The 25,704-nt window shown below is 43.4% G+C and overlaps 1 protein-coding gene across 1 annotated transcript in view; it reads left to right on the top strand.

The window, feature by feature from the left end:
- Positions 1-25,704, top strand: part of myocd (myocardin) — a 58,077-nt gene that overhangs the window by 20,064 nt on the left and 12,309 nt on the right. Inside the window, exons 2-3 of the mRNA XM_061095273.1 lie at positions 18,835-18,900; positions 25,140-25,295. Coding sequence (XP_060951256.1) covers positions 18,835-18,900; positions 25,140-25,295 — 222 coding nt within the window. The remainder of the gene's footprint in view (positions 1-18,834; positions 18,901-25,139; positions 25,296-25,704) is intronic.

The following is a 25,704-nucleotide window of genomic DNA, read 5'->3' as shown; positions in this document are numbered from 1 at the left end:
GTGCTGGTAATCCACAGATCTATGGCCCGTGGCTGGAGGACCTCTAGTTTCTTTACGTTATGATCATACATGAGTATTGACTCAGCTCCCTACAGAGAAGAGTAAATTACACCTCCACTGAATGTGAACTTCGACTAAGATATTCAATGTCGGCTATCATCTGATACCTGATGCTGTGAGGTAAAACAGAATTCATACAATAAAAACTGGAACTAGGATGCTGACTCATCATTCGGAGCATTTAATTCTGTTCCAGAGCTCATACACACAAAAGTGAATAACTCAAGTGCCGACCCTCTCATCTCTAATCTGTGTGACGTTTGTAATAGAACCACTGTCACTTCCACAGAGTCAATCCATAGACGGTGTTCTGTGCAGACGCTGTGGACACTGTGACCGTACACAGGGTGATCATCACAGGATATGGAGGCATTTTGTGTCGGAGCTGTCGGCGGTGAAATACAGCTCAGTAATATCCGACTTCTTTGGATGCCATAAAGATGATGATGAAGAGTTCAGTTCTTGCTTGTGCCACTGTTTATTTAATTCTCTTTGGTGTAGAGTAATGCCATTGAATATCAAAATAGATGGCGTTTTATGTCCCTGCATAGAGTTCTGTGTGGCTGGCTAGTGATGGGAAGTTCGGATCATTTTACCGACTCGGTTCTTTGAATCTCGTTCAGTAAAAGGAAAAAATCTTTAAAATAATGTATCACTGAACTGTAAGTAAAGTACAAAAATGTTAAAATAACCAAACCTGTAATTATTACTTGTGAACGGATATCATTCACGTCTTACTAAACCTAGTCACGTGAAAGTGAACAAGGTAAACAAATCCTTTCTGTTTCCCCTTCTGAGCCTATGCAGGTCACTTCCAAAATGATCCAAAGCCTCGTACCCGGCAGATGAACGAATCGTTCACCTCCCGATTAATGATTCGTTCATCTGCTGTCTTTGGATGCTTTTTCCCGATGCGTGGCCACAAGAAAAAGAACAAATCTCTCTTTGAGAGCACTCGTTACTCCCGAGTCCTTGTAAGGATTCGTTCAAAATGAACGAATCGTTCACGAACGACACATCACTATTGCTGGCTGCCGAGCAAAATCTTAGTACGTCTCTAGAGTCCTTAGTCTTAGTTATACTAAATTCTCATTCTGACAAACTCCCCATTTTTAAATTTCCCATTGTGACCGTTAAAATACTGTACATTTACACTGTATATATAAGTGCTGGATAAAATTGCAAGGAACTGTTGGTTTGGGAAGTATTTATTTCCGCTTTGGTTTGCCTATTTAAAAGTTTTGTTTTAATTATGTCCCCATTGTGTCGTTTTGTTCAACATAGAAACATATTAACCCGATTGTATTGGTATATATTATAAACCAAATCAACAGGTTTATATTATGGCTATAAGTTTGAACTATGAGAAATCAGGTTTTCCCATCTGTTTATGTTGAACATGTCATATTCCTCCGCTGCAGATCAAACAGTGACGAAACCAATCTGATGCTTCGTCATTGCCACATAGTTTTCTAATGTATGTTTATTTGTTTCAAAGCTGCAGATTATTACAAATTAAAAGTCCAAATTTTAAAAGCAGTGTTAAAGAAAACTGTCACCCTCACTATACAGTGCATCATATTGACTGTCAGACATTTCCCCCCCTAGAGGTTCCACAATTAGACAAAAATATAACTGGTGTCCATGGTGTATAAACTACTTTCTGATAACAATCACATTATGCAGTGCAATATTTATTGATGAAAAAATGACCATGATGTGACTCTACAGCTGTCAATCATGATGCAGTGTGAGAATGGTTAGTGTTTGAGATCTTAATTGACTATTGATTTCATTCTGTTTATAAAGACAGAGTTATAAAGACTGAACGTCGACTCTATCATCCGTCAGTTCTCTTTAAGTTTTGTTTGTCTTGTCCCATTTACTTCACCTCAGTGTAGACGGCCCACCTCACTTCAAACCCAGGCTCCCTCCTGGGCAAGAAAATTGCCATAACCAATGAAGTAAAGGCGATTTTTCACAGCTCACAATCCTGTTAGCTGAGTCAACAACATCAGCTCCACTTTATCTTATTACTCTCAATCGCGACAGTTTCCAAACCCACCAAGGCCGGAAGGGTGTGCTGGGCTTAACACACACACACGCACACAGACCACAGCGATAGCAATAAAAAGACAGCTAGAAAAGACACATGTACGTATACATGTTCTCTTTCCGAACCCTAGAACAACATTTGATCATGACCCACTGAGCGTCCCTGGGGTGTTAAAAGCCGGCAGGACCATGTAGACGTCGGTGCCCCTTTGTTGTTTCAGCTTTCCGAATCGGACGAGGAAGAAAAAAAAAGGTTTGCCCGACTCAACTACCTATTGCAGAAAAGATAATAAAAAAAGGCAACGTACCGAATCAATGGGTCGGCGTGATGATAGCGTAATTTCTTTCTGACAAGTCGCCTAAGTCAGGCCTCTCAACATCCCGCAGAGTTGAGGTAGCACATGTAGCCGACTGTTTGGGTTGAGCAGGGAATGTCAGAAAATGTCACCTCTGATGAATGCTCCGCGGTGCTGATAAGACGTACTCCCCTTCTGGGTGAACGGGCAAACACATATGACACACGTGCGGATAAACACACATGCACACAGAGGCTATAAATAAATCCTTAGTCCTCAATGGTCAAGTGGAGTCCAGGCCAGCAGATACCAGCGCTGTACCCAGGGATCAGTCTGTGGTCCATAGCAACCCCTGTGTCTGCTCACTGTCAGTCGGCCAACTCCAACGCTGTTCCTGGATCAGATTAAACGGCTACAGAACTTCCACGAGGCGGTTTCTTGTGCGAGAACACAAATCTGACCTGGGATCAGTTTCTGGAGCAGCTTGTTTTACTCTGACGTCAGTGGGGTAAGGAGGGGTTATGGGGAAATGGGGTGGAGAGGGCGGGCAGGGTGGGGTCATACCAACAAAAACATGGCTCTGTTCGGTCCTCATTGAGAGAAAGAATGTGCTGGCTGACAGGCCATTTCAGTCAGGCCATTTGGAAGTGCTGGACCGGCTTAGGAGATCCAGATAACTAAATATTTGTACAGTTGGGTCTTTCCTTTACGTCCTGTATCATTTCTGTAATGATGCTGTGGTAGGCCTGCAACACTGACTCCTCGTCAAAGTCATGTGACTGAAATTCACATCTATTTCAACATATTTTCTCATCACAGCATTAATCTGTTGTGTGGTTTGCGGGACAAAGATTGAAAAAAGAAAAATCCTGGGCAGCTATCGACTGCTGCTGTACATGGCAGCTTCAATTACTAGATTTGGACAAGGGGTCCCACTACAAGAGCAGGGCTACGAGATTATGTATCAAATGAATGAAGTTTGGTTTTTTTTGGGATGACAGAAGATGTCACCAAACGCATTAAAACAAATTTTTTTCACGCAATGAGATTACATACAGTACAACGTCTTAGACATGGATTTCACATCACTTACACTGGGTGACGCAAAGCCATGAATGACGTACCGCGATTTACACAACATTAGTGTTCACCCGCAAGAGTTGAGATATTTGAACATGACTGAAAAATTTGCATCGGTGAAAGCCAATCAGCATTGAGAATAAAATTCAGTGGAGACAGGTTCTGGAACAGATCCTAGCAAACACCGAACAAACTGGCCACTGGTCAGCCTCAGGTAGAGATGGAAATGACATCATCCACACCAATCATCCAGTGGCAGCTTTGGGAGAAGATTGTGAAATTCCCATAGCTGTGCACATCTCCGGATGATTGGAAAAAGGTCATCGGCTTTTTCCGATGTTTCCGCAACAGGTACAGTACAACGCAGCCACTGTAGTCAGCCAGTAGCCCCATTTTCCGTAGTAGAAGGGGCAATATATAATATACGTCACATGTACCTATACAGAACAAACAACAATCACCAGGATTCATTTTTTAAACTCTAAGTCCATCTTTTTCTACGCAGAGGTGTGGACTCACTATGTGAACACAGCCTCGTATATGAAAGGTATTTTTTGTTAAAGTTGGAGATTGTGTTTTCCTGAAAACGGTTTATGAATGTGCAAATGTCATGGAGAGAATGTCTGGAAGCTGAGCTACTGTTCTGTACGTTGACTAAGCTGATCATCTCTCAACCAGCTCTCGTAACAAAACCAGACGTGTGGCATGAGACGGTTTGATCCTCTCTGTTTGTCCTGGAATCATTTCCACTATTGTCGAGTCTTTCTATTTCAATTTAACAAATTTTGATTTAATTGGTTTCTCTTTATAACTCCATCAAGCCAAATGAAAGACGTTTGCTTGGCATGGACCCTCGTTCCTCTTGATGTTCCTTTCATCTGGGCCCATTAGTCACAGACACACACATTAACAACAACAAAGTAGACTTTGCGTTATTAAATTTCTGATACTGAAGTTTTGGGAATACCTCATAAAGCCGTCGCATAGCCCTCTGTAATAGGCAGGAGTTAGCGTTAAGCTGTGGGGATGCAGGCCCGTCTCTGTGCTGTAGCAGACACCCCCTCCCTCCTGCCCGCGCTGCTGTGGCCAACCGCCAGCGCCTGCAGATTACAGCGGAGGCGAAGTCAATTGCCGAAATCTAAACAACCACAAAAACACAAAACAGTGTCTCCCTCCCTGCGTTTTGGGGTTTTTACACGATGTGGAGACAATCTATCTCCCTCGCACTCTTGTTGTGTTTTGGGATTCCATTCGGATTGGCTGCAGCGCCGCCGTCTCTCAAACACGCTGACATTTCCACCCCGGCGGCAGACGTGCGCTCAGGCCCACGGAGGACCGAGGAGAGAAAGCAGAGTGAAGGTGACCGAGCTTTAGAGCAAACAAAGATGGAGAGAAGAGGCTTGTAAGAGCAGACAGGAGGAGGAGGCTCCTGGCTCAGGCTCGTCTTTCTGTCACTCCTGGTTTGGATTGCGCTCGCTCCCCCTGAAACTTCTTCATTGGAAACCGCAGCTCAGAGGCAGAGGGGGAGCGCTGAACCCGACTCCACGTCTGGCCCGGTCCACGTCTCGCTCTCGCTTTCCCACCCTCCTTCACCTCTCCTTCCCCTCTCACTGTTCTGTACTCGCTCCTACACAGCGTGCCCTCGCTCCTTCTCTCTATACTCTATTGCTGTATAGTTCAGCGTGTTTGTGTTCCCTCATCTCCCGTCTTTGTGTTTCCAGCCAGCCGCCTCGTGTCGTGAGAAACCCCTCTGTTTTCTGATAAGACTGATTGGGTGCTGATAAAGGAATGAATCACCCTCACGTCCCTCGATTGACTAATCCAACTTCCATCATCTAACCTCACATCACCCCGTTGACTTCCTATATTTTTGTATTATTACAGTGGAGCGAAATGCTAAATGATAGCTTACAAAAACAAAGCGTCAAGTTCACTTTATCACTAATTGTAAATACTCTGAGGAAACGGACTGCGGGACGCGGGTGAACTCTTCAGACAAATCAAAGCCAAATGGCACTGGATTGTTCACATGGCCCCGTCCCCTCAGACGAGGGGTCCCTGGAATAATAAAGTCCTCCTCATGTAGGATCAGGTAGGAAACATTTATCTTTGTAGACGCCAAGGCATTTAGACACTTTGTGTTAATGCTACAGTACAGCAGATTTTCTTACCACTATCCTGCACTATCTTTATTACATATGTATTTATTTACGTATGTGCACATCTATTTGAATAGTCATATATAATTAACCTAATAATGACCTTTAATTGTTCCAGTTAAAATGTATTTATGAAAAAAGTCTGAACATAAAGATGGAAAACATGACAGCTCCCTTAAAGCGAAGCCAAAGAATCTCAATCTCCCCCTAGTGGCCAACCTCTGCCCCCATGTCAATGGATAAGAGATGGACCAAAATAAAAAGTCAAAGTACATGTCAAATACCTATAACTGAGTGAGTCATTGATGCATGTCAATTTTTTTCAGTCAATTTGGTTTTAATTAGTTATTTGATGCCCCAAAAAGACAGGGTAAAATCTAATGATTGACAGCCGATACTGGATTGTGATTGGTCAAGTGTGTGTGATCATCGGGACCTCGCTGCTGCACCTCCATCCCCCATCACTACTGGTCAGACTCTGGCTTAAAATGTGCAAGATGGCAGCGTTTGTACCCAGGATATATTTGGCCTCATTTCTGAATTAAGCGAGGAAGAGGAGATGCGTCCTCCACTATAATTATTTTAAATAGACATCTTTATACAGACTATGTTAATAGGTTATGACTATGTACTGGCCATACAAATAGAAAAACTTGAGTAAAACTTAACATTTGAGCCCAAGATACGAAAGAATAAGTTAATGAACCTGAAATGTCAGTTTGGCTTCACCAGCACAGTAACAGGAAGCATCCTTCTCCAGCATCCTGGCTGGTTGTTTAAACGCTGCAGTTTACCTGAGGGCCACCAAACACGATGATGGTGAGCAGAGGAGAGCTTCTATCTGAGCCAGAGCAGCAAGACGCCAGGCTGATGCGACCCAGCTGCTGCTGTGGCTAACAGGGCTGCAGCGTCTGTCCCTTTCCACGCAGACACAAACACACACACACACACACCCTGCGAGACCCCCCACCCACATCCTGTGCCCTCCTGATCCGACAGCCTCGGCTCTTGTCGACAAACTCTTTATCTGCACTCTATCAAACCTCTAGCTCCCATTCTCCCCCTCCAATGCAAACCCTGAGCCCCATCCCACTCCCGTTACACACACATACACACACACTCGTTCCTACCAGCTCTCCAGTCAATCCTTTTCTTCCAGTAATTTCACCATTTATATTCTCTCACCTAAAATCACCCCCTGTTCATAGCAGCATTAAACTGTTAAACAGAGTCTTGTAACAAAACATCTTCTTTTGCCTCGGCTGACCATATACACTGAGCACACAGCAGACTATACATTTCAGCTTCACTTATAACACATATTATATACACGTTAGTTCATAGTATGCAACAGATGAGCAAAGACTAAAACAATGATAACATTCTACATATATGTTAATGTCAACATTTCCCATTAAAGTATTGAAACCAAGGAACATTGAATGTATATGAACGTAGAAGGACAACAGACGTAGCGATGAGATTTGGTTCATGCCCTGGTGCATGAACCGAATCTTGTCCCGAACGATGTTGCTGAAAATGTCAAATTGTCCCGAAAAAAAACAGAACATTTTTATATCGAGCAGTTTGCTTGTGACCAGTTGTTACTGATCTCCAGACAAGTGGTGAATGGACTTCATTTTATGTAACGCTTTTCTAGTGTAAGGCCGTTTTCACACCTGAAAGTCCGGATCATGGTCTAAACCAAGGTATGCGTCTTTGTTATTTAGGAACCAGTATTAACACATTTGTATGACATGCAGCACATACATCCTGTCGTCACATCTAGCTGCTTCTACCTATACCTGCCATCGATTGGTCTGTAGATGTGCGTGCAACTGACTTCCGCATGTTTTGATTTTGGATATTGTATTCTCTAACTGTTTGACTAGAGAAATCGAATGGACATGTTCATTTCTATAGGTTTTTTCCAGTTAATAAGAGTTTTTTTCTCTCCAGTCAACAAAGTGCTTCTTATTGTGGGAGCTGTTGGGTTTCTCTATAATACTTAAACGCTCCAACTTAATACATAAAGTGACTTGAGATAATGCAATAATTTGGCGCTATACAAATAAAATTGTATTGAATTGAAATTCATTAATTTTGTTACCACCGTTATATCGTTATGATATTACTACCAGCAAAATTAATGTCTTTGTCATTCAAACATTGTATCTGCGTCTTTTTCTTCTTCTCTTTATCTCAACTACCTACAATTGGTCCAAAAAGTCTGAACTATCCATAAAATGTTTTCACTCTACAAACAAACTGAGCCATGGCTCTGTTCGATCCGGTCTGACACCCCCTCTTTTGGTTGGACAAAATGTAGGTCTGTTGGTCCAGACTCTAGAGTTAGGCACCATTCATAGATGTGATTTTGGTTTGGACTAAACTGAAAAGTCTGAAGGTCCAGATCACCATTGACATTCACTAATTCACACAGTGCTTCTATATATTTAGCGCTTTGACTATTGGTCACACTTTAGATTTCAGTGTCTTGCCTAAGCACACTTCAAGCTGCAGATGAAACGAGAATCCAACCAGCAACACTCTGATTTGCTTTTACCTCCTGAGTCATATTGCATTGATCATTGGTTTTCTCATGGAACTTGTCGACAATAACAACGATTCTACAGGCAACAAGACTAAGAAACAAAAATCTGCCTGAACCGATTTTGGTGGTAGAAATTGTCAAAATAATTTGTGCCTAACTCAAAATAAAATCTTGGTTTGTCTCGGACCCTGGGTTGGTTGGCCACTTTGCCTCTTTGGTAATTCCATTGAAGTGGGCTTGCAGTCAGGCAGGAGAGACGGGCTGATAGCAAAGATGAAGACAAAGCGATGAGGGAGGAGAATTTCCTCTGTCTTGCTGCACTATAGCAGCTGAGAACATGCTCTACAGAGCAGCTTGCACAGTGTCCAGCACATGTTCCATTCACACTGCAGTGGAGAGAGCATTCCAGTACACTTCCTCCTGTGACACTCTCTCAGGCTAAACGGCTGAAGGACAGCTGGATTCCAGGGATGGCACAACATCAGAGATATTTCGGGCATTAGAATACGTGCCTGTTCCTATCAGCAGCTACAATGTAGGGGTCCTACATTCCAATGACTCATCACTTATTGGAACAGACCGTGATGACGATCTTGTAAAAAAAAAAAAAAAATCCCAGGCACATCATATGTAACAATTGTTTGTAATTCCCTTGCTGGGAATCATTTTTATGATATTTTGGCCTTTTTAACTAGTCCCATCTGCTTTATCTAAAACACAAGAAATCACACAAAACACTAACAGTCATTTTTTGATCTAGATGTCTGAGCAGTCGGCCAATAAACACGTCCTGTTGCTTTATGTCTGATTCTAAAATGCTCTATACAAGACTTTTGATTCATTACATGACATGTGTAATGTTTTGAAATATATATCATACAGCAGAGTGAAGGGGGGCTGGAGCATCACACCCTGCTGCACGCTTACTGTATATATAATGTACAGAATGTCCTCTCACATCTGTCTAATTGGTATATAAGCCTGACACTTTTCTCTTTGTCTTCCTATCACACACACACACACTCTCAAGCACACACATGTGCGGCTCCAGACAGTTCAGATGAGACTTGTCATGTCCATTGACATAGGGCCCAATTAAAGGGGAGGATTAAGCCAGGGCTGGGTGACCTCTTCAGGAATCTCTCCAAGACGCTGTGTGTACACTGTCAAACCCTCTGACAGACCTTCCCTTTAAGCGCTTTCACCTGCTAATTAAGATGGCCATGAACAAATTTGTGTGTATGTGTGTGCATGTGTGCCTGTGTGATTTGCGTGTGCGTTCGCTCACTGCTCACACACACACACAGACACAAGACAAATGTACCAGCGAGTGTCAGTAATAGATTTTCAGCCTGAGAGGCGTCTATGTAAATATTTGACTTGAGCGTCGTGTTGGCTTTTGCAGCTTGCTCCAGCACATGTCAGCGCACAGCTTGACAGCAAGCAGGAATTGTGTCAATTGTGTCATTTATCACATTCAATTATTATATATTTTGGTGTGTGCATCCCACCACTGTGTGTAGGTGCCCGCAGCAACAAAAGGCGAGCAGTGCTTATGGTGTGAAGAGATTAAAATGGCAGAAGCAGTGAGCTGTTGCTGGACAAAGCTCTCGATGACTGATTAGTCCCTGCCACTGTGCTTTTTACACCATGTGGAGAACAGGCTTGTAGTAATCACACGCTTCTCTTTGGTGTTCTTTTCTATTTAGCAAACGGAGAAGAGGCAGGGGAGGGAACCAGTGGATATTTTAAGGAAGTGACAACTTTGGGACAATAGTTTTGCCGGAGATGGGGCTCATGGGGAAAAACAAAGTAGAAGGTCAATGTTTGGGTAAGAGCAGTGGCTTAGAGATCAAATGGAGGGAAGAATGAAATGAAGACAGGAGGAGCGCTTCAAAAAAATGTAATCCTTTCTGCGAATCCTTCTGTTCTGTCATACATGTTATAGAGTCGCTTTACTCTTTGCTAGTAGATAAAGATAAAAGTTTAATAATCTTATGAAACTGGTCAATTATTGTCAATAAATGTCAATAAATCTAAAATTCGATAAGAAAAAATACAAAATAGGATATGATGATGACATGAATATTGAGCAGCCATTTGTACAGTGTATGTCAGGACAGGAAGTCAGACAGGTCCAGGGACACAGACATTGTTTTCAGTGTTTGGCCTCTCCACATTCTCAGCAGGTGTCAAAATCCAATTTGACACCTGTTGTGTAAGAAAAGTAACAACACACAAAAGAGAGTCCCACGTCACTTGACCATGTTGTATTTTCAGGTGGTTTGTGATGTTTTTAGCTTCCATGTTTAGTTGCTATACTACACTGGACTGAATTCTGGGTACCAACAACCTCAGACAAATCCTTGAGGTGTCCAGCTGACACCCTGTGTTGACGGACATTTAGGAGGTGCTGCGATGCACAGGAGCTGCAGTTGTCTCCCACCGCCCTCAGAGGAGAGTGGGCACAGAGCTGCTCTGACAAATGTTTGGCTGGTATGTGGGAGCCGGAGGAAGGGATGCCTTGTTGAATCCAGGCTGGAGAATCTGCTATCACGCAGCTGCTGGATGTGTTGACCCGGCTCAGCTGATTATATCTTTCATAATACATTGATAAATGAAAGTGTGAGAAGAGCACAACCATCTGACTGAGGATTATTAGGATAATGTTTCCAAATGTCGTGCTGCTTTTATTTTCACCAGATATCTAACAATATAAATGCAAATCAAAGCCCAGACACACAGAAAGTGCACCATACCAAGGACCTTCATACGCCTGTTTTATATGTTTAGGAGCCCACTGTGTGAATGGTGCCCTTTATTCTGTTATAGTAAATTTAATAAAAAAAATAGTAAAGTTTCTTAAAGGTATAGATACAAATGTGGCTGGAAAACTACATATACCATATAAACATTGCTTTTATAAGAAGAGAAAGATCAAAGAGAAGAAAAAACATAAAAAATAAATGATTATAATTTTGTTTTACAAACTTGTAAAAACCTTTATTTGGCAAATCAGGTTCAAGGAAATAAGGTGAAAATCCCAACACTGACAAATCCATACCCAGAGTGCTGGTATGGCCATGCAAGCATCATTTTCTTTTTTTCTTCTCTTGAGTATATGTACAAAATATTTTCACCAAACTCGGTTGAAATATTGCTTTAAGGTTCTATCTAGGTTATTCATTTTTGGAGCCCATCAGTCAAAGTTCAAAAGTCAAAGGTTAGGGTTAGGTCAGAAAATGATCCTGTATCATATGATATCATATTATAGGTGAGGAACGTCAGAAAATTACATCATTAAGGACTATAGACATGACCAAAAGCTTAAAAAGATTTAAAAACGTGATCACATATTTTATTATGGTATTTAATGTTTGTATGATAATGTGTTAATGCATTCACCCTTTGCTGCCAATAACATTAGAGACATGATCTACAGCTAATTTAGATTAACTTATCATTTGTCATCATGTGGTGTGAATGACTTCATAGTATTGGTATAACCCTGTAAAACAGTTAACATCACCTGGTAGGGGTATATACAGAGTGCTTGCTCCGATGCTTTTCCTTTCTTTATTAAGTTGTTACGGCTTATAATACCAGAGAGCGCGTTTTTAGCTTTGAAATGGATTCATGATTATGTCCTGCTCTAAGGGGGATTTCACACCAACCTTGTTTGGTCCGGACCATCGGACTTTTCAGTTTAATCCGAACCAGAAGAACAGGATGTGAAAGGTGACCAATGGACTAAAATGTAGTCCGGTGGTTTCTGTCCAGATCAAATTAACCAACGTTTGGTTTCTTTGCAGAGTAAAAATAAATGTGTCAGACTTTAGTCTAATCCCTAAATTATTAGTGAAACCCAAAAATTTGATGGAATGGAACAAAGACATGAACCATGGTTCAGATCTTCAGGTGTGAAAACGGAAGCAAACTACCCTTCAGGCCTCTTTTAGGTTATTTTGACAGTGGATGCTGCAGGAAATAACTGACTCCCACAAATCTAAATGTTCATAAATGTTCATCAGCTAGTTGCTCAATTTGTCCTCCTGCTGTTTGGGGCTGGATATGTGTTGTAAAGTGGATTATCATAGCTTTTTTCACTCTGCTGCTACTGGAAAAGATATATTTAATTTCTAAGTGGATCAAAGGGTGAGAATGAACAAAGAAAATATTTTTCAGTCAATGTCATGATTGGATTCATTGATGACAAGAAAAGAAGGGAAACTTGTTGCCATCCCTGCTTTTCCCACTCTCTCCCACCTGGCTGTACTGCTGCTCCATAATCCCTCTCTGGGTCTCTATCTTGATCTTTCTCCCACTATCTGACCCCCACTCTCCCTCTCTAATGACAGGCAGCATAGCTGATAGGCAGATATATTTATACTGGTGGCAGGGAAGGAAGAAGTCATCAGCCGAGCCCCGTCCAGCCTCAGGCAGGCTCTGGCAGGCGTGGCTTAGAGGAAACCCTGGCCCAATGGCCCCTCCCCGATTGGGGCATATCTCTCTGTGCTGTCCCTGGCCCTGCTCAGAGCTTCTCAGCTAGATGGGACCAAAGCTTCACCGGCCCACAGACTCGATACACTCCCACATCAGCCCCTAGGGGAGAGAGAGAAGAGAGGAGGCGGCAGGAAGAGAAAGCAGCACAGAGGCGACGGCTGCAGCTGGTGTGCACACTGGCTGAGAGAGATACAACTCAAAAGCCTGTTTGTGTGTGTGTGTGTGTGTAATTTTTTTTTCTAATACTAGTTCTCCTCCAGAGCTGTTCATGAGGCAGGCTTGGTCCGCTCCTTCTCATCTCAGCCTGGGGTCCAGAGCTGGCCAGGGGGTTGGAAGTGTGCACCACTTCTTGAGTGACTTTATTTTGCAACTTTTGAACACTGGAACTGTACTGTAAGCATTATGACTCTTCTGGGCTCTGAGCACTCCATACTGATACGAAGCAAGTTTAGATCAGGTAAGTCACCCCAACCACTGACACTGTGCACTTTCTACTCACTCCTCTGTGTTTGAATGTGTGCAGGTTTATTAGTGGACAGCTTCTGCCTACAGCTGCTTCCATTCCCAGGAGTCTTGCAAAGTGTTTTGTCTGCCAACACTCTGCCTTTGTAGCCAACCTTGTGTGCATTATGTCATTTATCTGTCTACATGGATGAGTTGTGTTGACACTTGCGTTGTGGTCTTCAGCAGCACCAGCCAAGTGACAGGTGTGTGTAATGTACTGCGGCCATGTGACGGCATGAGGAGTACCGAAAGGGAGGCCAGCATTAGTTAGAAATTCTCCTGGGTACTGAACCCAATGCCGTGTTCCTGTAGCGGCGTGTTGGATTTACAGCTGTGGCGTGTTATTTGATGTTCTTCGGCGCTCCTTGTAAAAACACGACCTTTGGGGGGTGATGTGTGAGGCAGGTTGGTGCACTTGTTCCGTGATACGGCTGAGGGAAGCCAGCGAGACTAGACTTGCTCCCTCCGTGGATAAAGAGCAGATTTGAAACTGGAGAGGGGTCAGAGGTTATCTGTCTGTGGCTCAAGTGGAAGCTGATGGTGCTTGTGTACGTTTGTGTCTGTGTGTGTCTGTTCGTGTACCTGCGCATATCAAACGGAGGAAGGGTACGGACTACAGCACCGATTCAAGCTCCCGTTAACAGGCAGCAGCTGTTGGGGCTTTGTGTCCACTGATCTCCGTCTCATGTGTCTGTGAAGGTTCTCAGTCACTCAGGCTGCATGAAGATATGTGAGGCAGTCTTACTCTCAACCTACAGATCGGAATAATGATGGTATCGAAGCAAAATACCTTTAGTAAGACATGCACACAAACACAGAGTCATGTCTTCATGACTTCAGAGGACATTACATTGACTTACCTGGAGACTTAGTCCAACATTTACTGTTACTACTTACCCTAAACTTAACCTTTATATAACCGTCACCTAAACCTCACATTAACCTAGCCTTAAACCATGACTTTAACCTACTCTAAACCTAACTTTAACAATACCTCCACCAAAACCTTAACCTTGCCTTAACATATAACTTTAATCTAACCAAAACCTAAACCTAAAATTAACCTAGCCTTAACCTGACCTTAACCAAAACCTAACATTAACTTAACCTTAACCGATATCCTAAACCTACACTCAACATGAACCTACCCTTAACATAAGCCAAACCTTAATCTAACATTAACCAAACCGTTAAAACGTGTCTTCACCCAATTTAATGATTTAGGTTATGGGGACTTGCTTTTTGACTTCATGAGGAAGACAAAACATACCTGGACCACACACACACACACACACACACACACACACAGACACACACACACACACACACACACACACACACACACTTTCCTATTAACTGTCTTTAGTTTGAAGTCACTGTCTGTGAGCGCGTGTGTGAACAGTGTGTGTAGTCTGACCAACACTGCCACCTATCTGAGGAAAATGTAACTGAGCGTGGCAACACAGTTCACATCCTGCTCTGTGATATACATACACATGTCTGCAATGCTGGGAATGTTCAGACTTGTGACTATAGAGCGGTTTCGCTTCTTCCTTTCCCTGTTTTGCCTAGGAGCTGTAATTGCGGGGGTAAATGATGCTTTTCCTTTGAGTTGTTTAGAGCAGATCAGCAGGGTGGGAAATGACGCCAAGCACTCGGGGGAGCACGGGAGGGTGGATAGCAGGAGGCTTTTCCCTCATGTTGCTCGGGTTCAATGTTGCTCTATCCGACGCGCTCTTTGCGGATAATATGGCACAGATGTAGAGATACTGTCTTTAGGGGTGTAATACAATTCATCTTGTTCTGCTTGATGTTGCAATTGCAGGGATTAATCTCAGGTGCTGCATGTTACAGCCAACACGACCGCTTGAGGGAATTTATGAGAGAATGAGTGAAATATTCTGCGTAAGTGAAGTGAGACTGGCCGTTAATCTCTCTCTGATAAAAGCTGACGACGGGGGGGGGGGGGGGAGTCGCAGGCGAACTGCTTGTCCAAGATTTACAGTTTTCTTGAAGCTTGAGTTACATGCAGCGACCCGTGTGAAAACCAGCGGCCGTCGCTGCTTCAGCACCTCGCCGGAGCTTCATTATCAAAGCCATGGGAACTGCTGCTGCATGGTTGAAGTTATAAAGGAAAGATAAAGATCTCACTTAAGTGGTCCCCGCGGAGCGCCAAATGTTTTGTGAGTGTGTGTTAGCGACTAGTTCTCATGCCGATTTGATTAACAGCTCGACAGGGGCTGTGGCCGAGGTCTCAGGCCCCCCCTGCAGTTACACAACAGTGTGACAGAGGCGGCAAGTGCAACTTAAATCAGTACTGCAAGGTGTCAGCTACATGTTGAACAGTAAGTTAGAACCACACACAGGGGCCGTCTTCACAAAACACCTGTCGGCTACCAACCACACCCGGTCCAGCATTTGTTAAAGCCACTGTATCTGTATGAGCAACTGCACTCGCCATCAGGAAACTGAACTATTGAAACCAACGGAGAAATCCAGCGAGTGGCGGGACATAGGAACTCGTGACAACCTCGGTAATAATTTGAGGAGGCATTCTGGATCGGACACGAGAGGGTGGGAGGAAAAAATGTGGGATAAAAATGAATGCTTTATTCTCATAGGAAAATGTAAACTTTTCAAGAGACTTTGGGGGCCCTATAGTCCAAAGGGTCCTGTGGGGCCCTACATTAAAACCAACCTTTCCCATCCACCCCATGGAAAGACACAATAACAAGCCACATCATCCCAATGTTCTGATGATTGTTTTAGTGTCACAAGGATGAAATAAGTGTTTATTGTACACACACGTTATTATATAATTGCAAACCCCACCACCAAGCTTGTGGCATAGGGGTCTCATTGACTATGGGGCCTACTATGCAGCCTCCTGTACCTGGTCCTAGAATTGAACTAGAAGGTCACTCAGTCACTGGAGTACCTCCATTATGAAACCACATCCAAATTCACCAGATCCCGATTTTTGTTCGGATCAACATCTGTAACTTGTCACTTTAGCTTCAGCGCAAATGAACAGAAGTTCGACTCTCAGCATACTTTAGGACTGAGCTATTGCAGTTAATTAAATTGATTTATGTTCAGTCTAATTTGATCTAACTCTGTGTTTCAATTGAGCAACAGTGTTGATTGACCCATCACATCTCCTCCGTCAGCATCATATTGATTAAACCTTTGTATTGACTTCTGTGAAGCTTGTGAGACCAGATTTGATTCCAGTGATTACTGCAGCGTGTGTCTGGCAAATGTCTGACAAAGATGAAAATGGGGAATAATTTGAGCGGCGGAACCTGGATGCCCTCCACTGACAATGGCTGCACTTCACACGTCCCCTTACCATCTCACTTTTCACCATACGTCACTGTCAGGGGAGCAGCAGTAGAATCCAGCCGTCTCTTCATGTTGGAGTGTTGGCTCTACTGCACGTTGGCTCTGCCTCATGTTCACAAATCTGCCTTTAACTGTCCGCGGCCACAGGAATAAAACACCCGAGTTCGATTTTAAAGGTGGATTTTCACTTTACGCAGAGGCCGCAGGAATAAAATAAACCCTAATTCTTCATTTGGGAATACCTGTTATTAGAAGTTATACAAGTGGTGCTCGGACATCTGTCGCAAACACATTCCTGCCTGTGCTGCGAGAAAAAGTCACTAGGGTTGGGGTGTAAGAGCCGTGCGGTTATTGTTAGCTTGTGTCTTTCTCGTGTGGTGGCGGCTGCCAACGTGTGAGGCACAGGAGGACGATAAATCAGAATATCGCTGCCCTGTCCTGTGGGATCATCACCATTTCACTGAGTGCAAGTCGGGCCAGATGATGAATTTATTTACGCCATAAATCTGAAAACTTTTAAATGCTGCTGTGGGTTTGTTTGTCGATTGTTGGAGAAGAAAAAGGTGGGAAAAGGGCCAAAGTTAAAACAAATGTCTTTTGTTTCAAAAACGGCGAGAGAGGCCGAGTAGCGTGTGGTCGGTGATGTGTGATTGCTCGGCCCGGCTCAGGTCCTCTTCCTTACAGCATGTGTGTGCGCTGCAATCAGGGCAGACAACCCGCTGGTCTCGCTGAAGCCTTTCAGGAGATGGAGCTGATTATATGGCAGCCGCCGTGCTTTTTCAGGCCGAATTATTGATAGACTCTCAGGGAACAGAAAACAGAGCAGCAAAGAGAAGTCCCTCGAGTAAAAAAAACGCTAACGGTTGCATTTCATTGTCGTCTGGCTCTTCTTCGCGTCAGAAGAGGCTAGAACTGTAACTACAGTTTTGTCACTCAAGCGCTGATGCAGCGTTGTCATCAATTATTAGTTTGAACCACTGACCTCAGTTCAGATTCATTGAATATATTGTGAAATTTGCTCCTTGTTCAAGCAAAGTGTGTACTGAAAAAAGCAAACTGTCATATTTATTCTTTGTGAGTGATTAGTTTATTTATTTTATTTTCTGTTTTGGCCCTTGTCAGCACTGTGGTTACATGTCGCAGCCGCGGTGATACTTCCAGGCAGAATTCTCTTCTGTGAACATAAGACAGAGAAACGAAGAGCCGGTCCTGGACTTCAAATCAAAGCTCTGCAGAACCTTCTAACGGGAACACTTACATTCCATTGTCACCTTGCTTTTTCCATGACAGACGAGACAAAACCCTGCGTTTGTTCCTAAGTGTTCACTATTGACTGAGGATGTATCAGTTACTTGTTCTGATCGTCTCTCAGTCAGCGGCTCATGCCTACGTTGCACCCCTGTGATGCTGTGACCAGCAGGTCACGACCCCCTCAGTGTAAACCACAGCAGATGTCAGACGGAGGGAAGGGCCTGGTGTTACGTAATGTAGGTGCTCTGACATGAGAGCGCCGCGATGTGGCACCGACGCCGAGTCCACTTGCTCGGAAAGTCATCAGATCAAAGCTAGTGGAGCTTCAGTGGAAATTCATAAAATGCTCCCGCGGCCACAGCTGCACCAACATAAACCACCTGAGCCGGAGAATTAACAATCGGGAAGACAGGCAGTAAGTAATTAGGGCCTCGCAGGAAAAGGAGGAACTTTTCATACTTGTGCGTCAGGAACGGGATCTCACAGGGAGACCTTCAGATAACAGCGGGGAGGGGAAACACACGGACACGCAGACAAAGACAGAAAAAGAGCCACAGACACGAGCCGACCAACAGACATGGGGGAGGCTCTATGTTTATGACCCCACACTCCCACCTAGACCACTTCTACACACACACACACACGCAGCGCACGCACACTTCACACACTCACGCCGCGGACCACACACTGCCGAGCAGATCTGTTTAAAAGCCAGGAGCTGTGTTTATCATTCCCTACATCCTGCTCACAGAAATATTTGTGAGCAAGCAGTGTTGTTTTTCCCCCTGTGTTGTCTGTATGCATATGTATCTATAGATACCTACATGCAGTACATCTGTTTAATCGCCCACATGCTTTCAGCCTGCAGGTGAAGTCCAATGATGCTATATAGTCAGACTATATAACTTTTAAGTGGGTTGATTTCTCAGTCTCTCCCCCTGCTGTTTCCTCTGTCCCTCACCTGTCCCTACGCATCTCTTTCTCATCTTTGCCTTTCTTCTTACTCTTTTCCTCCCTCCATCTTTAGTGCTACAGTTAAGACTTCAGCAGAGGAGGACACGAGAGCAGCTGGCAGACCAAGGCATCATGCCTCGTGAGTAGCGCCCTCCGACACCGAGCTGCTGCACACAAACACACACACAGACACACACAAGGTTGCTTTTGGACAGCGATGTGACTCAAGCAGGTGAAAGTAAAGTCTGAGGTATACACAATGAACAAGAAAAGCAACATATCACACTTTGGCTCCAGTTAGTAACAAGATTTGCAGGTGAAGGCTCACTACAATACAACTAAACAAAAGGGGGAGTAGGACATTTCCCATAGATTTGGTTGCGTCTCTCTATGGAAATATGTCCATAGCATTTAAACATTACATTCAAAACCATCTATATTCTGATCTGTTTACTTTGTTGCAAAAAACTAACCAGATTGGAATAATTGCGATATTTATAGAGAAGCTGCAATCATCAGTTAAATGTTATAGTGTTATTGTTTTTGTCTAGAGACCATGTCCCTGTTACTCTTGATAAGAACAGTTTTCACCAGAAATGCTCACTATTTGTTTTATGGATTATCCGGATACTGCCCCTATTTTTTAAATAGGATTTTTCAGTGCTGGGAACACCCACAACCCAAATTCTATCAGGTGATGAATTAGAAAAAAAAAATTCATTTGCTCCAATCATGTAAGCCTAACATTTGTGCATTTAACCGACTGTAGGCTAAATATCCTACGCTTTTTACCAAAAAATGATGGCAGAATTATCCATCCAGCAACATTAGCCACAGGAGTACTTCAAGCTCATTATTTAATCTCTTTTAGCTCAGTTTTTGGTCTCCACCATCTCTTTTCAGAAGATATCAGAGTCTTAAGCTGCCAAATTCTCCTTTGTTCACCAGCTAGTTAACTTTGTCTGCTTGGTTGTGTGGTGCTGGGCATGTAGTGTAAAGTGACTTTATAAGAGTTTCTTTTTACAGAAATGATGATGAGAACAATGAGACTGAACCAAATCCTTTAAAATGTGGGTGAGACGATATGTCACCCTGTGTTTGTCACCGCAAGTCATTTGATCCATTTTTGGTATCAATATTAATGTGTGCACTTTTAAATATACAAATATAATATAAGCAGCAATTCAGCCACCTATAGATCAGTATTGAAATCTTACATTGTGCGAGCTGACAGTCCTGGAGAGCAACATGAATGTAAATGTTAAAACATGCAGCCCAGTTTCCCACACTGGGCTTCTGAGCGTTCTGAGCAGTTTCCCCCTTCTCAGATCTGCCCTTTAATCGTAGGTCCCCTTGGCTCAATCAGTATTACTCTGAAAATCTTGGAATGCGTTTGTGAGAAGCATCATTCCCCCAAGTTTCACATGAATCCGATCATTGAGTCTGACGTATTGAATGGCATGTAAAGGGGAGAGAGCGAGGAAAAAAACTGTGTTTGTCTGTTGCAGTTTTAAAATGAAAACTACTAAATTCGATGCCAGCGGCTTGAAAGGGAACAAGAGCGTAAGAAGGATGGAGATAGAGGAGAAGAGTGTAGCTCAGGAATCGGAAGATCACTGAACTTTAACCAGAAAAAAGGAGCCAATCAGTGAAATTATCTGCTGCAGAGTTTTTTTAGAATCAAAGTGGTTGCGATCGAAACGTGCATATCTTTGCTAGTTTGCGAGCTTTTCATGACACACTGCAGTATGTAACTGACCGGAGTAACTAGACAACTAGGTTTTAAAAAGAGGAAAGGGCTTCTCTCATCATCATTTGGTTAAATAACGAAATTGGGCAGCTAAAGAGTCGTATATTTTCATACAGGAGATGGTGGAGACCAAAAACAGAGTTAAAAGTGAGTGAACACTGAGCTTGAAATCACCAGTTGGCGTGAGACTGAACTACATCACTAGCTACTGTTGCTGGATGTATAAACAGACATATTTTTGCTAACCTTGCTAAGGTAAAAATGACAGATGACGCTCTGCAGAGGAGCCGCTCCAGGCTGGAGGTAGTGACAAGTACTGAGGTGGACATAGAGGAAGCAGGTGGATATATGCACCCAGCAGGCAGAGAGACAGACAGAGCGTGTCTGCAGCCAGCGAGCAGACAGACGGGTCGGTGAGTGACAGCAGAGGAATGCTCTCGCACTGGAAGAGCCTCTAAGTCTTGGAGGACACACTGCTGAGCCAGATTTACATGGACTGTACCCGTTTCCAGTTTTCAGACCTGTACTCGACAGCATGGAGCATGAGTTGTCCTTCGTTAGAAAGAGGATTTGTACCGACATATAAGACATAGTGATGGGACAATGTAGACCCGACCGTACGGAGCGTACTCTTAAATCCTTTCCGACGCTACGATTAACAGCCTTGCATGTTCTTTAGGTCAAGGTAGCTCTGTAACGCTAGCAGCTGTCTCGCTTAGCTTCGACTGCCAACACACGGCCCATGCCACAAAATTCAAATATTCATGAGATCATCATCACAGGAGCAGTGAGTGATGCCAGTGAATAGGTTTTTTTGTTCGTCGTCCGTAAGAACAAACAAGGGGACTGGGGACTTGGACTGCAGGCCAAGGATTTGTTGAATGATATCTCTGGCACCGTTTGCCATTTCACAGAGGCTCCAGCCTCCAGATAAACTGCTGGTAAGTGCGCGGGGGAACGGAATCCAGAGGCCCGACGAGGCCCTATCAGTTTCCAGGAGTAAGATAAGGCAGCAAGGAGAAACGCAATTGGCCAGCGCCTTTTTTAAAAAGGAACTTTCAATTGGCTGTTTATCTCTTGATTGCAGGCGGTGGCGCAGATAGAGCAGGGTTGCAAGGACTTGTATTTGTTCGTACACACTTTCGTACACCCACACACTCGATGTCTTATCACTCTCCCAAACATCATCTGTCCTCCCGGCGCTTTATGTCGGCCCCTCGCAAAAAAAAAGAATGTCATACTTCTGGGCGTAGCTGCATCCTCCTCCATGCTGCCGTAGCCGCGATCCTTAAGATGCTGGCTGGCTCCGCTGGCGCTGTGTTATTCCTGCCGGGGAGATGGACACGGCACAGGGTCTGTGTATATATTACCCACTGAACATCTGGTGTTTATTAGGCTATTGAAGAATCCGCCCCAGCCTCTCAGGCCTGACTGGCGTGTGGCCTGCATAGGGGCACACTGTCTGCCTGCTGGCCACAGGTCTGACTCACACACACACACGTGCACACGCACACACACACACACACACACACACACACACACACACACAATCTAATATTTCCTCATAAAGATAATGGGCCTGTAGCTGCAGGTTTAATATGCTTTTCCTGGTCGCTTTTGTGTGTAAAAACACCCGTTTTCCTCTCCACTGCAGGAGCGCTTTAATCCTGAGTGGATGGAAACACAAAGGGAATTATTCCTGCCTTAATGCACCATACGTCTTACCTCTTAGTGTAGTGTTTACATTGGACCAATACAGTCAGCAGGTACATGTATCGCAATAGGTTTAAAGTGCGGCTGTGTATTTAAAACCGCTGCAGAATGTTTAAAAGTCCGTAAGCCTGCTTCAGACTCACCGGATCGGGTTACGTTCTGCCGGCACGGCCACGGTCGAACACGTTTTCAGGCAGTTTGGTTCCACAGTTTAAACACACTTAGAGCTCCGTGTGTCCCTGCCATGTCAAATCAGGCCTTAAATCAGGCCGGTGGCTGACAGGTGAGGGGCCGACTCGGTGAGCAAGCTCAGTTATATACAGAAGGTGATGTCATCCTGCCGGTGGATGGCGACGGGCCGCCAATGTGACCGCGGCCTGACAGCTGGTTCGCCACTTCCCCTCCCAGGCAGGACACTGGATCCTCAGCTTCAGCCGCTGCTCTCCACCTGTGTGGCCCTCACTGTCTTGTTTTTTTCACTCCACTCCTTTTCTCATTTATCCTTCGTTCCTTCTCCTTCTCTCTTGCCTTGTTTTCTTTTTTTTTTACATCTGCCTCCCTCCTTTCAGCCTTGATTTCTATCTCAACACTTTCGCCTTTTCCTTTCTTTTCATCCTTCCATCCAACTTCTCCTCATTCCAATCCCTATTTCTACTTTAAATGTATCCTCTTTCTGGCGTTCATCTCTTCATTTGTTTTCTTTTCTTCCTCCCTCCATTCTCATTTCCAATTAAATCCCCCTAGATTCTGTTTCTTTCTTTCTTTACTTATCTCTTTCATTCTCTTCTCTTTCTTCTCTCTCTCTCTTTCTTTCTTTCTGTATCTGTCTTACGCTCTTTCTTTCTTTTATTCTTTACTTTCTACCATTTTCCTTCTTTTTTTCTCTTCCCTTCGTCTTTTGAATCCTTCCTTTTTCCCCACCTCCCTTTCTGCAATTTTACTTAAAATGTTTTCATTTTTATCAGGGATTCCTGGTCTTTATTTGTTATTTCATCTGTATCTGCATATTTTTCATTAACTTTTTCCATCCATTAATTTTCTAAACAAAAACACCATCCCCCTTTCATCTCTTTATCTTTCAACCCATTCGTCTCAGTTCTTCCTACTAATCTTTCCCTCATTCATTTGTTCTTTCATTTCTGACCTTAATGTTATTCCCTTGGTGCTTTACTACTTCCAAACTCTCTTTCATTTCATCCACTCTCTGACATATCTATCTTCTTTACCTCCCTTCCTTCTCCCTTCCTCTCCATTTAATGTGAAGAGATAAACGTCTACTTCGAAAGAGACGTTAAGCCAAATGTTTTCCGTATCAGAGATTAAGAGAGCCTGATGTTGGAGATCCATCTTGCCCTCATTTTGATGTTGAAATTATTATTATTATTTTAAATTTCTTATGAGGCATTACATTTCAGGGCCATTCTTCATCGTCGGTAATACTCCACCTGCCTCGTCCAGCACAAAGATCCATATCGTTCATTTCAGTCTGGCACTGTATCCTGTTTCATCCCTCAGAAATATCCCACTAAAATTATATTTGACCAAATAAGTGCTGTTGCTCTTTCTTGCACTCATATAATCAAACTGGTCCAGTGTGCTCCCCTCACAGCTCGGCCATCACTGCTGCGAGCGCTGCAGATATAGACTGCAGGCCAGACCCAGTTCGCTCCAGCTCTGATTATTTATTCTGGATTTAACAGAGGGAGATTGTTAAAGTTTGAAAATCTCACCTGCTGCATCGCTTTAATTACAGCCACTCTATTTATTTTTCCAGTACTCAAAGTGTCTGACTGCACTGGTAGTGGAGCGTCTGCACAGATATTACAACTGATCCAAAACAGAAATATTGATGATTGAAGGCTGAAGGAAGACGTGTAAATGTTTTTCTTTTTTGCAACAGCTGGAAGGAGCAGGTTTAAAGTCTGTAAAAGAAGGAAAGAAAGAAAGAGAATAGATCGGACCATAGACTGTATATAAAGATGGACGGAATGACTGCTCCCTAAAAGTGAAGCCAAAGCGTCTCAGTTGCCACCTGGTGGTCACGCAAATTTATACAATTTAAATACATTTTTCTCAAAGATGGATTCTGTTATTTTAGGTAGTTCTTTTCACACAAGTGTTAGTTTTTCTGGTAAGTTTGGTTTTATTTATTTTTTTATACTATTAAAACAAGGGAGGCGTCATGATTGACAGCTCAGACTGACTCGTGATTGGTTGAGTGTGTATCGACAGCTTCATCCCACGATTGCTACCCGGTCTGGCTCTAAATGCGCAAGATGGCGAAGTTCGTATCTGGGGTATTTTAAATTCGGTATGGAAACCTGTCACCATCTTTAAATCCAGGCTGTGGCTCAGATGGAGAAAAGAATGCCCTCAACTAATTAAAGATACAGGAGCTATGGTATAGTTTAGGATAAAGTATACTACAGTACACTTTATGTTCATCAGTGATGGAGGAAGTATTTGAATTCTTCATATACGTAAAATGATTTCACGTTTCTATATTTAATCGTGAAAATGCTACTACAAAATATATATTTCATAATGTAGTTAAAGCATCACTTTACAGCCCTAGATGCTGGCTCAGGGGTTAATTGGTAATAAACATTTAAATTAAATATATTTAATATTTGTTGTGTAGATTTTGTATGAATTCAATAACCTTATTTATATTTACATATACAAATTATGAAAATAATAATAATAAAGGCGATAAAATTTAGTGGAGTTCAAATGAACTGATACAGTAAAAAATAAAACTGCATAATATAAAAAACTGTAGTCTCTTTAGTAAAACTGCACAGATCCTGAGAAACACCACTGCAGTATGCTCAGCCTCGTGTGAGCAGTGCCCCCCCCCCCCCCCCGGTGTGTGTCATGTTGGTGATGGTGTGGTCCCGCTGTGTGTTGTGCAGACCCGGCCTCAGACGGCTCCTCTGTGGAGGCCCAGCTGAGGCTAAAGCGAGTCCGGCTCGCCGAGGACCTGAACGAGAAGCTGGCTCTCAGGCCGGGGCCCCTGGAGCTGGTCCACAAGAATATCATTCCCCTAGACTCTGCCGACACAATGACAGGTATCAGCAGAGAGAGAGAGCCGTGGCTGTGTAGTGTAACACACTGCTAACACCTGCTGCAGCTCAAACTGAGACACTCCACATGTGTGCTCCTGGTTGTCAGCTTCAGTTTGTTTTAACGTGTGTGTGTGTTTATTAACAAACCATTGTTCATATCACATGCTAAGGAGTACAAAGAACTGGGCTGGAGTTTGTACTCTAATCAAACAAGACTGCATCGCTGGATTTCACTTTCTCAAACTAGATGACACTCATAAGGCACATACCTTATGAGTGTCATAACAGGCCCAACAGTCCCTTCATTAAACTACATCGAAATCCATTTGTAATGTCAAACAAATTGACGGACAAAATCCCTGAATCTGCTTCTTTGTCTGGATCTGTGCCAAAAGTGAAGGGGTTCTTTCTT

This window comes from Limanda limanda, chromosome 21 (genome assembly GCF_963576545.1).
Source record: "Limanda limanda chromosome 21, fLimLim1.1, whole genome shotgun sequence".
Taxonomy (NCBI): domain Eukaryota; kingdom Metazoa; phylum Chordata; class Actinopteri; order Pleuronectiformes; family Pleuronectidae; genus Limanda; species Limanda limanda.
The sequence above is the reverse complement of the archived record's forward strand: the minus strand, read 5'-3'. Positions and strand labels throughout refer to the sequence as shown.